The sequence below is a fragment of the Melospiza melodia genome, chromosome 20 (assembly GCF_035770615.1).
Source record: "Melospiza melodia melodia isolate bMelMel2 chromosome 20, bMelMel2.pri, whole genome shotgun sequence".
Lineage (NCBI taxonomy): Eukaryota > Metazoa > Chordata > Aves > Passeriformes > Passerellidae > Melospiza > Melospiza melodia.
The window spans coordinates 11,357,535-11,372,289 of NC_086213.1; the positions used below are offsets into that span (position 1 = coordinate 11,357,535).

The window sequence follows — 14,755 nt, forward strand, 5'->3', positions numbered from 1 at the left end:
CCAGGATTTAAGAATTAGGGCTTAGGCAAAACCTTACAGCTCATGTTGGGTTGGATTGCATGGATTCCCAGTGTCCCTCAGGGCCTGTTTGGTGACCATGGCAGCTCAGGGTGTCTCTCCTGGTCCCACAGCATTGACTACATCCTGAACGTCACCCGCGAGATCGACAACTTCTTCCCAGGCCTGTTCGCGTACCACAACATCCGCGTGTACGACGAGGAGACCACGGACCTGCTGGCACACTGGAACGAGGCTTATCACTTCATCAACAAGGCCAAGTGAGTGCTGGGACACCTGGCCCTGGGGAGGGCACATCCCAGCTCTCTGTGTCTCATCCTGGACCCTCACAAAGCCACAGGAGCTGCAGGCCCTTGGCATCATCATTCCAGTTCCTGGAGCTCCCTCGTGCCCTGTCCCTTCCTGGACTGGCATTAACCTGTCCTGGCCCAGCATTTTTTGTCACTACTTTGTTTTGCTTCCGAAAGGAAATGAGGATCTTTCCTCTTCTGGAGATGTTCTGGAGCTGCTCCAGCTGTGTCTGTGTTGGACCTGCCCCAGCTGTCTCTGCAGACAGAGCCTGTCAAACCCTGTTGAGCCTTTACACTCAGCCTTTTCTCAGTGATCCCAGTATCCAAAGACTTGGATGGAGGCAGGAGGCTTCGTGGTGGTCTCTGAAATGAATGAGGCTGCCAGTCTCTACCTCCCAGCTGTTCTGGAGAGGGGTTTTTCTCCTGGCCCTCATCATCCCAAGCATTCTCCCCTCCAGAGCTGTGATGCAGGGTGGACAGAGCACTGTCCTGTGACCGTGTTCACAGGGGTCCCAGGTTGAGGGAAGAGATGAGGATCTGACTCCATGTTTCAGAAGGCTCGATTTATTATTTTATGATATATTACATTAAAACTATACTAAAAAGATAGAAGAAAATATTTCATCAGAAAGCTAGCTAAGAATAGAATAAGGAAAAATGGTAACAGAAGCTTCTGTCTCAGACAGAGAGTGTGAGCCAGCTGACTCTGATTAACCATTAATTACAAACAACTAACATGAGCTAATCACACATCTGCCTGTTGCATTCCACAGCAGCAGATAACCATTGTTTACATTTTGTTCCTGAAGCCTCTCAGCTTCTTAAGAGGAAAAATCTCAACGAAAAGATTTTCCATAAAAGATGTCTACGACACTGTCCCTCTTCTGGTGAATCCACAACAAATCCATAACTGGTGACATGGGATTTATTCTCCTGTTTGTCCTGCTGCAGGAAGAACCACTCCAAGTGCCTGGTGCACTGCAAGATGGGCGTGAGCCGCTCTGCCTCCACGGTCATCGCCTACGCCATGAAGGAGTTTGGCTGGTCCCTGGAGAAGGCCTACAACTACGTGAAGCAGAAGCGCAGCATCACGCGGCCCAACGCCGGCTTCATGCGGCAGCTGCTGGAGTACGAGGGCATTTTGGATGCCAGGTAAGGCTTGGGGTGAGGGGGAAGGAAAGGAGCTGGTTGTGGGTAACGTCACGAAGGATTGCTGGATCTCTGTGGGGCTCTGTTGCTGTCATGCCCACAGATGGGTGAGGGATGTGGCCTGAAGGGACCCTGGGCCAATCGTGCTTTTCTTAAACCTTCCTGTTACAGCGACTTGATGAGGTGAAAGAGATGGACGAGAATCTTGGTTCATGATCAGAAGGCTGGATTTATTGATATATAATACATTATGACTATACTAAAAAGAATAAAGAGAGAAGTTGCAGAGGCTTGCTAAGCTAAGAATAGAATCTAAAAACAAGAGAGTTCTCTGTCACTGTGTTCTAGAGAGCTTGCCCTGTGATTGGCCCTTAATTGTATGCATGGAACATGAGCCAATAACAGGGGCAACCTGCTACATTTCACAGCAGCCGATAACAATTGTTTACATTCTTCTTCTGGGGTCTCAGCTTCTCAGAAGGGATAATCTTAAAGAAAGGATTTCTATGAAAAAATGTCTGTGACATCTTCCCTGTGCCAGGCTCCCTGCGTAGGAATTAGCTGGGAGAGCTGCTCTGGTGTAATTCAGGGAGGGTTTCTCCGTGCTTGGGAAGCACGTTTGGGTTTCTCAGCAGTCAGTGCTGCTCAGCACAGCATTGTTCTTGTTTTATGAGGCAGAACTGAGCTTGGGCCATTCTGGAGGCAAAGTGTTCGTGGTTGTGTGCCAAGCCCAGGGCTCTGTCACTGCAAGGGCTGTAGTATTTATCTTCTAAGGACAGAGGAGAGAATTCTGTCCCCTGGTTCAGCAGGAGCTGTGCCATGGGACGTGCAGAGCGGTCAGTTTGGGGTGTTGTGCTCTGTGAGGGCTTCTGTGCCCTGAGGAGTCTCCCAAAGTCTGATCTCACCCCAGCTGAACTCAGGGAACTGCTCTGGAATGGGCAGGTGGGGAGGAAAATATCCTAATGCTGAAGGTGGTTTGTGCAGGTGGGATCTCAAGTCTGGGCTGTGGAATGGAAGGAAGCTCCTGGCATTGGGCACCCTGCAGGGCAGTCACTCATGTCCTTGTCCTCTCCCCAGCAAGCAGCGCCACAATAAACTGTGGAAGCAGCAGGCAGAGAGCAACCTGCCCCAGAACACCGATGGCACCACGGGCTCGGGAGACTTCTTACTGGAGAGCTTGGACATCGACCTGGAGAACCGCCTGGCTGACCTGGACATGCCCTCCCAGTCCGCCTACCTGGACAACCGGGCCGGCTCCGAGGGCTTCGGGTACTGCTTCCGCCGCCTCTCGGACACGCTGCTGGAGAACAAAATCCCCGGGGACAGGGAGGGCTTCTTCCACATGGAGCAGCTGGAGAGGGATGCCCTGGTGGGACAGCCCCCGTCTGCACCTTCCCAGGGGAGGCTGCTGGAGATGGAAAAGGCCCCGGAGAGAGCAGAGCCGCTGGCAGAGCTGGGCGGCTTCTGTGAGAAAGAGGCAAAGAAGAAACAGGACTTCAGCCCCAGGAAGGGAAGGATGGTCCTTGGGGAGCCAGGGGAGGATGGTGTCAGGGAGGAAAACCCCATGGAAAAGTGGAAGCGGCGTTTGTCCATGCACAAGGAGGAGAGCAGGCTCAATAGGGAGAACTTGAATAACAACAACAGCAAAAGGAGTTGCCCAGAGGATTTTGAGGTGCGTATGGAGGTGAGATGGAGATGATTGGCATGGCTGACTCTGCTGCAAGTGAAACTGCTCTTGTCATCCTCATAGCCCAGTTTCATTTGACTTGGATAAAGCCTTTCATTCCATGATGAGCTTCTCCCCTTTCGAGGCGCTTCTCACCAGGGCTTTGCTTGCCCGAGCTGTGGATGTAGATGCCAGAGAGTGCCCAGTGAGTGCCCTGTAAAGTGCTGTGGGCAGCTCGCTTGCATGACCCTCGCTTGGCACGGTAGGTATTCCTTGGAGACACTGTCTGCTGGGAAAGCACGTGGCTTTAGTTCCTGCTGCAGGGCCTGAGGTGGAAATGGGCTTTGTTCCAGATCTCTTTGGCTGTCCCACACCTTGTGGGCTGTGCCGGTGTCTGTTCCGTGCTCGTTGATCTGTCCCTGTTTTCTCTCCTGCAGCACGATGCCGTGTTTGGGATCCTCAGCAAGGTGAAGCCTTCCTACCAGTCCTGCACTGACTGCATGTACTCCTCAGCAGGACTGGCCCCCGACCCCTTTGGGGAGCAGTGCGAGAGGCTCGGCGCCGGCGCCGCGCGGCGCAGCAGCACCATCTGCACCCAGCCCCCCCTGCTGTCCCACCTGCACTCCCACCTGATGGAGCACCTGCCCAGCAGGGCACCCCCGGAGGAGCCAGGCAGGACTAAACATAACGAGGCTCCGCTCCCTCTGGCACCAGGGGCTAGGGATGTGGAGGTTGGCACGTGCAGGGCACCGGATCAGCACTGCGGCCTTTTGGAGAGAGGGAAAGATGCGCCAAAAACCCCCGAAAAAACTCTGCTGCCCAGGAGAAACTCCCACTGTGACAGGAGCCTCCTTCACGCAGAGGTGGTGAGGGAAGAGTCTCTGGCCAGAAAGGACCCCAGACCTACCAAGGACCTGAAGTACCTGTTGTTCAGCAAAGACTTGGAAAAGCCGAGCGCCAACAGTTACTTGATGCAGCACCAGGAGTCGCTGCTCCAGCTGCAGAAAGCGGGGTTGGTCAGGAAGCACACCAAAGAGCTGGAGCGCCTCAAGAGCCTGCCCTCAGACCCCTCAGTGCTGCTCAGGGACAGCCCCCTGGGCAGGGTGGACTCCAGCATCGTGGAGGAAAGCGAGGACTTGATGGCCCATCCCGGCCTTGTGCCTCTTCTGGCCCCAGCCCAACTCGTGGCCGGAGACGCCGAGAACGACGTGGAGAAGCTGGGGGTGAAGCGTGTCCTGGAGGGGATCTCCCAGAAAACCTCCACACCAGCTGGGTGTCGCCCGGAGCACACGAGCAGCTTCACCAAGGACTTCCTGAAGACCATCTGCTACACCCCCTCCTCCTCCCGCAGCTCCAACCTGACCCGCAGCTCCAGCAGCGACAGCATCCACAGCGTGCGGGGCAAGCCCGGCCTGGTGAAGCAGCGCACGCAGGAGATCGAGACCAGGCTGCGCCTGGCCGGCCTCACCGTGTCCTCACCCCTGAAAAGATCCAATTCCCTGGCCAAGCTGGGGTGCCTGAACCTGTCCTCCGAGGACTTGTCGAGCGACGTGGACGTGGCCACCATCACGGACTCCAAGGAGGCCGTGTCCAGCGAGTGCTCCGTGCTCTGTGAGCCCCCGGCGAGGGGCGCGGACGGCGCCTCCAAACCAGGGCTGAAGCCTCTGGCTGGGAACTTGAAGAACACGCTTTGGATGGGCAAAAGTTGATGCCTTGCTGGGGGGGGAGGGGGCTGGATTTTGGGGGTTTGCAGAATTTATTCATTACACCAGTGCTGTTTTATCATCTGACTTGCAGCAGCTCATCTGGTGCCACCTCCTCGTCCCCTCTTTGTGCTCGGAGAGAGGAGGGAAGAACCAGATGGGTCACAATGAAGGGCACAAGGGAAGTAAAATGTGTTGCATGGCTTAGAGGAGGACTTGGTGTGTGACTTGCCTGTTGTCCTGCAGGATACTCTTCCTAGTACTGTTTGCCAAGTGTAATAATGTGGATTTGTGTGTGGTTATGGATAGATATTTGTATCTCTATCTATATCTAAAATGCTGAAATATTCCGTTTCAAAGACTCAAAATAATTATTCATTACTTTTTTTTACAGAACAAACACAAGGCTCTGTTTAAACAGGGCACTTGTGGAAAATCCTTAAAATGGTGACACGCACACTACCTCTGTTCTTGCTGGCTTTTTGTCCTGGTTTATTGTTTGGGGCTTTTATCCAAAAGGCTTTTCCCAGAATTCTTGCTGTTGTTTGAAGGAATTCCTTTAGCTGTAAAGGCCTGGAGGAGTGTGGACGCAGAGGCTTCCCCAGGCCTTGCTGGGAGGTGACAGTGCTGAGCTGTCCATGGGGACCCGATGTCACCCTGGCTGTTGCTGTCACAGGTGTTGTGTTCTTGGGGTGTTTTGCTGTCGTTGTGGTTGGTGTTGTCCCAGTGCTGACAGAGCCTGGCCAGTGGTTGCCTGTGGACCCTCGTGATGTGAAGCTGTGTCGGTGTCGTGGGTGCTCTGGGGACCCTCTGTCACTGGGTGTGGGTGACATGAGGTGGCCGAGGAGGGGTGGCTCTCCTGGACCCCAGTAGGTGACAGGGTGTCTTTTGTGGTTGTGCTGTTGGTTTTGTAGGATGGTCCCTGTGCCCGGGGAGCTGCTGGAGGAGTCCTGGGTGTTGTTTGTGGTGGCATCAGGAGTTTGGGTGCCACAGCCAGGCTGGGCCTGTCCCAGAGCTCACAGGGCTGTGTGTGAGAGCCCTGCTGGGGGAGCAGTGGGACAGAAACACGGACACGCTCTGAGAGAGGGGTGTTGGAGGAAGGCTGGGCAGCCTGTGCTGTCTGTGCTCTCAGTCCAGTGTTGCCCCCTCCTGCCAGGGCTGCTGCTTGGATTCCAAAAGGAATTCACATTTTCTGTGAATAGTTTTGGCAACCAGCCTGGTTGAGAGCTGCTCTATGTGAGCCTTTGCTGAGTCCAGGGGGAAGATCCTGGAAAGTGAGCAGGGGATGTGCTCCAAACCTCTGATCCCATCTGAGGCCTTGTGCCTTTGGGTGATGTTTTGAAGTAGATTTGGGGGGTCAAAGAGGTGGATTTGCTCACCCTGGCTGTGAGTGGGAGTATTCCCACATTTTAAAATCTCCATGGAAAGGCTTTCTTGTAACTCCCCTCTGAAGTGGGGCAGAGCCAGGCTACAGCAGCTGCCCTGAACTGTGTTGATTGAAAATCCAGTGTCTTGAGGAAGGGAGCTGTGCATTTTCCTGCCCTATATGCCTGGAGTTCCCCTTTTCCCCTTAAGCATAAAATCCTGCATGTTTCATTTGTGTGAGGAATTGTAGGGACAGGCAATCAATGAATAATTGTCCCTCCTGAAAGAGTCTGAATTTGATTTGCACTTGCTCCACCCAGGAGTGCTGGTGTGGAGCAAAAGCTGCTCTGGGAGGGAAGTTTTGGAGGAGCCTCTGCTTGTCTGGGCTGAGGCAGCGCTGGGTCGTGCTCAGGGCAGGATGAAACCCCACAAGCCAGGGCCGGATCCATTCCCTGTGTTTGGATCATTTTTATCCTCCTGTGCACCCAGATTCAGATTTGGGAAGGGGCAAACGGGAGGCCTGGGGCTGTTGGGTACCGCAGGGTCGGAGCAGCACCTGGGGAAGCTCCGTGTCCCCTCCCCGGGACAATTCCACCGTCACCCTCGGCTCGCCAGGGCTGCCCACACACAGGTTATTGTTCTGTGTGTGCTGTCGACCCTTCCCATCCCTGCCTGGCTGAGGGAAGAGGTGCTGGGAACGGTTTTGAAATGAGTTTGGGAAATTCCGTGAACCGATAGAAGCGAACATCTGATTTCCTTCCTGTTTCTCGAGTGCCTGCCGAGTTCTGCCGCGTCCATCCCGCCGCGTTCCGGGCCCAGCTCGGCACCCTCCGCCTTCCCCCGCTGCTGCTCCCGCCTGGCCCCGGCTGGATCAGCCCCAGGCTTCGCTCCGGGCCCGGGGCTCCCTCCCTGCGTGCCCGGGGTGCGGACACGGCTTGGTGGGAGCTGCTCCGGGAGCTCCGCGGTGCCATTCCCGGGGGTTGTAGCCAAACTCCCCCGTCCCGTCGGGTTTGTTGCATGACAAGGTTGATGTGCTTGTCCTCCCCACGTGTCGTACGTGTCCTTACGATGGAGTGCCTTACTCATAGTTTACAAACACTGTGTATCTGCTGAGCTGTTGGACTCTGCTGTTTGCTGTTCTCTAGGGAGTTTTTGGTGCTTTTGGTGTTTCCGATGGCCGTCCCTCTTTTGGTGAGGCCGTCCCTCCTCCTGTCCTGCCCTCCTGTCTCCGCCGAGCTCGGCGCTGCTCGCCTGCTACCGCTTCCCTCTGCTCTGGGCATGGCAGAACCGAAGGGCTCCGTGACAGCCGCGGTGCCAGCGGCTGCTCCCGGTGTCCCCATTTATTATCCCATTTATTATCCCGTTTATCCCATTTATCTATGCATCGCTGCCGGAACGCGGGCGGGATGTGCAGGGACACATCCATCACCGACCACGCTTTGCTCGGCAGACCCAAACCCCGTCCCGTCCTGCCAGAAATCCTGAAATGCACAAACCGGTCCCTCATTCGCGGCCCTGGTGGTGTCGCTCCGTGTGGCAGCAGTGCCGGATCTCCCGGAGCCCTTCCCGTGCAGGGTTTGTCCCGGCCGTGTCACCGAGCGCTGGGGACAGTCCCGGGCAGTCCCTGAGGAGGGGGTGAGTGATGTTTAGCTGTTCTGTGCATTGCTGTACTCCATAACAACGTTCCTTTATTCCATGGTATTTCTTATCCCAATTTTATATGGAAATCTGCAGGATTTTTGTACTGTATGCCCGCGGGAGGGATGCATCATGCACTTTTTTTTTTTTTTTTTTTTTTTTTACTTTTGTTTGTAAAAATTGTCCTGGATATTTTATGTTCATCTTGTGAGGAAAAATAAATAAACTTTTTTTTTTTCCTAATACAAATGAGTTTTGTAGCTTTGTTTGGAGGTGGGGAAGGAACAGATGGTGAAGAGGGGGAAAGAAAAGGAAAGAAAAGGAGGGAATGGGATATATCTCAGATGTCTGCCCTGTGTTATCACTGCTCATCCATCCTGGCTCTGCTTCCCTCATTTTTGGGTCCTGGCTGTTTTCTGGTGCTCCTGAAGGCTGGATCCAGAGGAGCAGGATGGAAATCAGTCATTCTCACCTGGTTTCTTCAGACCCCAGCCTGGGTTCAGGAAAAGCCTCTCACGGTCCAGAAAGGATGCCAGCAGTGGAGCAGTGGCACATGGAAAAGTGACACCTTCACCTTGCTGAGCCTGGAAAATCCCACCTGGGAGAGGCCTTGATGCTGGCACAGCAAGGTGGGCTGTGGGATTCCACAGGCCTGTGCTGCTCTCCTCAGCAGAGCCACATGCCAGCTGTGCAATCCCAGGAGCTCACACAGGGACTGGCATGGACAGCAGCTCCCTGGCTGGGGAAATCACTGCCCGGGCTGCCAGGGGTGGGTTTGGAGCATTTGGGTCTCCTTCACCTGAGGATATCCCCAGGGAGGGATGGATCTGGAGGTGTGGGAGCAGTTCTGGCACAGCCTGGGCAGGTGAAGAGCAGCTTCCTGCTGTTGTTTGAGGTCCTGGAGCACAGCCTGGCCCTCAGCCAGCACCGTTTTGGGGGCACTGCTTGCCCCCAAACTCACACATCCCTTGGCTGGGTTGACAGAGGCATCACTCCCTGCTCAGCTCAGCTTCCTGAAGATGGAGCCTCCCCTCAGAGCCATTCCTGGCTCCAGAGGTGGGTGTGAGCTGGATATGGGGAACCACGAGCTGGGACTGTGGAATGGCTGGAGCATGCCCAGGCTGCCGGTGAGTCCCTGGCTGTTGTTTTGTTCTTGTTAGGATTGGAAATTGGTTCTTTTCAGAGCGGTTCCTCACGGCTGAATGTTACATCCTGTTGTGATGTTGCCATGGCAAAACCAGGCAACATCTGGAGCAACACAAATTCTCTCCAGCGACCAGGGAGGGTTTATTTATAGCCTTGCTGACCAGAGGAGATGCCTGAGCCTGGAGCTGCCGTGGGCAGGGGCAGCTGGCACTGGGTGCCCTCCTGGCTGGGAACTGGGCTGGTGGGAAGGTGCAGGGTCCAGCTGTTCCCTTCGTCTCTCCCCCATGGAGGAGCTGCAGGTGCTCCAAAGCTGCTCTCCTCAAGGGCCCTCTGATGGGAGGATGGTTCCCTGGCAACATTTCCCAGTTCCATGTGGAGCTGGGGTGGTGAGCAGGTACTCTAACGGTGGTTTGGGGTGAAAAGATGAGGTTTCGCAGGAGGATGAGGCTGATTGCAGCACACAGAGAAACTGCTGGAAGGACTCTGGGGGCTGTGGCTGCATTTCCACACTGGCAGAGGAGAAGCTGCTCTCTGGCAGTGGCTCTCCAGCTGCCTGCAGCCCCAGGATGATGCCTCTGTGTCTGTTCCTGCTGGGCTGTGGCTGAACAGCCGCTCTGGCCCCTGGAAAGGTGGAAATGTAAATATTTTTCTAAGCAGAAGCTGCGAGTCGGTGCTGCCAAGGCCAGAGGAGCCGGTTCCTGCAGCGGGCACGGGCCGAGCTGTGCTGCCAGTCAGGTTTGCTCCCGCCTCGGTGTGTATTCCCTAAAAGTCTCTTCCTCCCTCTGTTTGAAGGAAGGGCAGCAGCAATGCTGCAGCAGCTGCCATTTCCTTTTATGCAGAGGGTTCAGAGCAGAACCACGTTGGTGCCATGTCAGAGTTCTGAGCAGCTCCCTGGAACATGGGACACAGCACCCAGGGCAGGTCCCAGGACACGGTTGTGTCCCTTCCACACCAACCCTGGGCTCTGCAGTCCCCACACCGGACAGGCCTAAATCACCACAACATCCCCAGATTGTGAGGGTTTGTGAGAAACATAGAAGGAATTTGGTTTTGTCACGAGGGCTTGAGGGGAACACTCAGAATTACTGATGGGGTCATAGTGCAAATGTGAATGAGTTCATCCCAGGGGAGAGGTGACTTGGCTGTGAATGTCCTCACTCCTGCACCTGCCAGCACACCTTGCTCAGCATTTCTGTACCTGTCAGGACTGCTGCTGCTGCCAGGTGCTCCTGTTGCTGTTGGCAGGAGCAGCAGGAGCCCAGCCACCAGCCCTGATCCCGCTGGGAGCTGGTTGTGTTTGCTCTGGGCAGCCTCGGTGGGGATTTAAGACTTCCAGTGGAAACAAATGGGGTTTTGTCTGTGCAGAGCAGCTCTGCAATGTGCACTGATACAGAACAGTCCCAGCGAGGGGCCTGGCTGGCTCCAGGCTGATAAGGGCTGGGATAACCCTCATCCCTCACTCCTTCCCCTTGGCAGTGGCCAGGATTCACTCCTGGCATGGGACACAGGATGAGGCAGTGGCATCATGACCGTGGTCCTGGTGTCACCCACACAGCTGCCGTGTGTCTGTGGTGCTCAGAGGCTGGCTGGGTCCTTGAGGTCTCTGGACAAAGCCCCGTGGGATTTTCCAGCCTCATGGAATATCAGGGGATGCCTTTGTGCTGGGGCCAGGCTCTGTTTGCCAGCTCTTTAGGTGACACTGGGGTAACTCAGCCCCAACACCATGAGGTGCCTGTGCAGGCAGCTCTTTTGGGATGATCTAGGTGTTTTCCTGCATCCTGCCCCGGGATGCTTCCCAGCTTGGGGAGCCATAAAAGGCAAAGCCCAGGGCAGCGGCTGGGCTGGGAGCTGCGGCTCCCTGCAATGCCAGGCATCCCAGCTGTGTACAAACGGATTGGAGCCCTCCCGCTCCCCGGCTCCACCGCCAGCCGGAGGGGTGTCCAAAGGGAGCAACGTTCTGCTCGGAGGGTTATTTAGAGAAGTGCCCAATGCATTAATAGGGATTTTTGATAAGTTGTGTTTTGGAGTTTCTGCAGGGAAGGTTGTGTCTCAGGCTGCTGTGGGGCTCCCGTGTTTATCTCGGGCAGCCGGTCTCTGTCACATCAATTCCCTTTTCCATAATGAATTCCCGCAGACCATTCCAGCTCTCTGGCTCTGCCCTGTGTGCTCTGTGCAGGCAGCATCTCTCCCTCCAGCTCTGGGACACAGCCCAAGGCTGAGTGCTGCTTCCAAGGAAGGAGTGCTGGGGGAGCTGCTCCGCGTCCCGCGGGCGCGGGGCAGGGAGGAGGGAGCAGTGCCAGGGGAATGGACGTGGGTTCCCTTCTCTCTTTGGAGCCCACAAGGAGCTGGCAGAGGGATTCTGCCCAGACAGCCTGGCAGGAAATCCCTCTGGAAGCTGCAGAATTGGAGGCAAGCCGGGATTGCTGCACAGGACTGTGGGGAGCTGTTGCTGGAGTAGGTTGGGGAAAGAGGAGAATCCCTGGAGAAGGATGCAGATGGGAAGCAAGTCCTGACTGTGAAGCGCCATGGACCAGCAAATTAGCAGTTGGAGGGGATTTTTCCAATTATCCAGGTGGGATGTGTTAGGGTAGGGACCAGCATGGCATCAGCCGTGCTGGGTGTGGTGTCAGGAGTGGCAGAGCCCGGGCTCCATCGTGCCAATGGGATGTTCCTCTCCGCTGGCCATGAGGCCAAGAAACGCCGGTTCACATGACCCAGGCTCCGACGCTTCCAAGTGCCGCCGGCTCCCAGAGCAGAGCGAGGAGGAGGCGGTGCTGAAATCCCGCCGAGACCCAAGGTGGGAAAAATCTTGGCTGGCCAGTCCCAAAGCATTTGGAACCAGGAATTATAGTGACAGATCTGCCGGCCATGGAAGCCTCCACCTGGCAGTACCGTGGATATTTACGGGATGACACAAGTAAAGCGAGGGGGAGAGACTGCCCAGCTGCCCGGGGAGACTCTGCAGGCACCTGTGAGGATTATCCACTGCTGCAGCTCAGCCAGGAGGGCCTGGGACACAGCCGGGAGCGGGGGGACCGCCCCGACCTCCGCAGCGACACCGCAGGCCCTGCCAAGAGGTCAGAGATGAGCAGCAGCGGGCAGAGAGGGCAGTGGGGGCCGGCAGGGGAGCTGTGCCTGGAAGAGCATCCCGTGTCCAAAGGGTGCAGGAAAGGACGGGAGGGAGAAGCCCCTCCAAAGGTGTACGAGCTGGAGGTGGTGCCCAGGCGGGTGGGCACGGGCAGGACGGTGAGGCCGGTGGTCTACAGGCTGGAGGAGAGCGAGTACCGGCGCCTCATCCAGGAGGCAGAAACAGAAACTGAGGAGGAATGGGAAGAGGCAGAGGACACGCTACCCTTGATTCAGGAGGGCTATGCAGGGGATGGCAAGGTGGCGAGCCCGAGCCTCAGCAGGCTCAACTCCTTGGAAAGAGTCCTGAGGAGGCAGATGAGCCGCTCGGACTCGGAAAGCAGCGTGGAGGGCAGGCAAGTGACCAGACTGAGCCCCAAGGGCCCCGCGGAGGGGAACAAGCCCACCGTGCCCGTCAGGTCCGACAGCCTGGAGCTCATGGATTACATCCTGCAAAGCAAGCAGGACGCAGGCACACCTGTCTCCTACATCCCCAGGGACAGCAGCAGGGACAGCCTGAGGCAGGCACGGAGCTTCGCCCCCCAGCCCGATGGAGCACTCGAGCTGTGCCAGAACGGCCAGGCCAGCGAGGAGGACCCGGCCAGGAAGGCCGAGCCGGAGCAGCAGGTAGTGAAGAGCCTCGAGAGAATGGTCCCTGCGGTCACCAATTATCATCCCTCGGGGGCCAGAGACACCGGGAGGCTTTCAAGACAGAGCAGCAGCCAGCTCCCGGATAGCAGGGAGCAGCTCGGGGGTGAAGCTGATGAACTCGATTCCTACATCCCGAAAAGAACCCCCCCGGCCCCCCCTGTCAGGACCCACAGCAAGGAGTGCCTGGCTCTGAGTATGAGCAAGGCTGTGGCGCTGACGGAGGCGCTGCTGGAGCCCCTCGGCGATGAGGCCAAGGCTGGCAGGGAGCAGTGGGCAGCGGCGGGCACGGAGCTGCTCCCTGGAGGCAGGACTGCGGGAGGAGGGGGCTCGGAGGAGCCGGAGCGGAAGGGGAGGCAGAGTCAGGAGGATGAGAATGTGCTTAAAGTTGCCGATGCCAAGAAAACCTTCGAAAAGTCCAAGGCGTCGGAGGGGACGGCAGCAGCACCAGCGCCCAAAAAAGGTGAGGAGTGAGGGGTCCCGACTCTGCCGTGGGGCTGGGGGGTGCTGGGGGTCGCAGTTCCAGGGGAGATGGGAACATTGCCGTGAATGGGAAATAGCTGCTGGGAATAGTTGGGTGACAGACGGGATGTCCTCAGGGCACACGGAGTCTCCTAAAGAGGCAGGATGGGAATCAGGTGTTGGTTCAAAGTCCTTTATGCAGTGAAAGTGTTTTGGGGAAAGATTTGTTTTATCAGACATAAGTACAATATTCTGTTTCTCACAGCAGCCACACTGCAGCAGTGTCCATAGGGTGCATCCTCCCACTGCCATGTGGGATTATTTGCTTCTATCTCTCCAGCCAATGTAATTTTATTTTAGCTATAAAAAAGCAGCATTATTTTCTCTAAGTTCTTTTTCTCCTGCACCGTGACTTCACTGAATAAGCCATTCAGGAGAATGACATCAACTTGGAAACCCTTTCACTGAAAAAAAAAATATGGAGAAGTGAACTCTGTTGAAATTTTCCTGGTAAAACAGCAGTTCTGCAAAAATAGGAAGGATAGAAATGAGTGTTTGTGTGAGAGTTTGGATCCTGCAAGGAGCCACCCGACCCACGCTGCTTAACTCCCATCTTCTGTTCAGTGACAATCTGCAATTGTGCATTTCCTTATAAGGGAAAATAAGTGTTTAAGGCACAGGAAATCTGTGGTGGCTTTGATCTGAGTTTGCTTTATAAAAAGTAGGTGTGATGTGTTACTGTCGCGACAGAGCCGGAGCGCGGACGTGGCACAGTTTGTGCGTGTCAGGGATGACAAAAGCCCTGCAGGGATGGCAAACAGCTCCTGTGCTCTCAGGAAGCAGCTGAGGACACATTGCAGGATGTAAGGAAACAGAGGTGGGAGATGTTTGTCACTGCAGGCACTCCCAGGCTCAGAGCAGGGAGCAGGGTGGTGGTGTGAGTGTGGATCTCCACACCCCGCAAGGTGGAGGAGCTCTGGTGTCACTGGCACAGCTGAGCTGGAGCTTCCCCTCAGCCACAGCTGGCACTGGGATCTCTGATCAGCTCATCCTTCCCGGGATGGAAGGAGCAGGAGCTGAGCTGGAGCTTCCCCTCAGCCACACCTGGCACGGGGATCTCTGATCAGCTCATCCTTCCCGGGATGGAAGGAGCAGGAGCTGAGCTGGAGCTTCCCCTCAGCCACACCTGGCACTGGGATCTCTGATCAGCTCATCCTTCCCGGGATGGAAGGAGCAGGTGGATGGAATAGGTCTGGCAGAAGAAGGGGTGAGAAGGGATACAAGGAATCAGCTCCCTCCCCAAGTTAATCCCCTGTGCAGCCCAATCCCTCCTGACACATTTTTACCTCCTTGTTCTCCAGAAGAAACAGGGAGGGAGAGTTGAGACAATATTTCAGTGCTGAAGTGTGGAAATGTTGCAATAAAAAACCACAGACTCACGGAATTGCTCTGGTTGGGAGGGATCTCAAAGCTCATCTCGTTCCTCCCCCTGCAGGGGCAGGGACACCTTCCACTGGAGCAGGAACAGCTTCCCATTCTGTCTG

The 14,755-nt window shown here is 55.9% G+C and overlaps 2 protein-coding genes across 4 annotated transcripts in view; both read left to right on the forward strand.

The window, feature by feature from the left end:
- The window catches only part of SSH1 (slingshot protein phosphatase 1), a 34,915-nt gene extending 26,876 nt beyond the window's left edge, over positions 1 to 8,039 (forward strand). For both annotated transcript variants that reach the window (XM_063172883.1, XM_063172884.1), the window contains 4 exons: positions 132 to 278; positions 1,260 to 1,460; positions 2,535 to 3,129; positions 3,561 to 8,039. In XM_063172883.1, the coding sequence (XP_063028953.1) occupies positions 132 to 278; positions 1,260 to 1,460; positions 2,535 to 3,129; positions 3,561 to 4,832 (2,215 nt within the window). In that variant the 3' untranslated portion in view covers positions 4,833 to 8,039. The remainder of the gene's footprint in view (positions 1 to 131; positions 279 to 1,259; positions 1,461 to 2,534; positions 3,130 to 3,560) is intronic.
- A 2,821-nt stretch (positions 8,040 to 10,860) lies between these two features.
- The window catches only part of CORO1C (coronin 1C), a 48,809-nt gene continuing 44,914 nt past the window's right edge, over positions 10,861 to 14,755 (forward strand). The window contains exon 1 of one of the 2 annotated variants that reach the window (XM_063172889.1): positions 10,861 to 13,212. In XM_063172889.1, coding sequence (XP_063028959.1) covers positions 11,844 to 13,212 — 1,369 coding nt within the window. In that variant the 5' untranslated portion in view covers positions 10,861 to 11,843. The remainder of the gene's footprint in view (positions 13,213 to 14,755) is intronic. The other variant, XM_063172888.1, reaches the window with a different exon arrangement.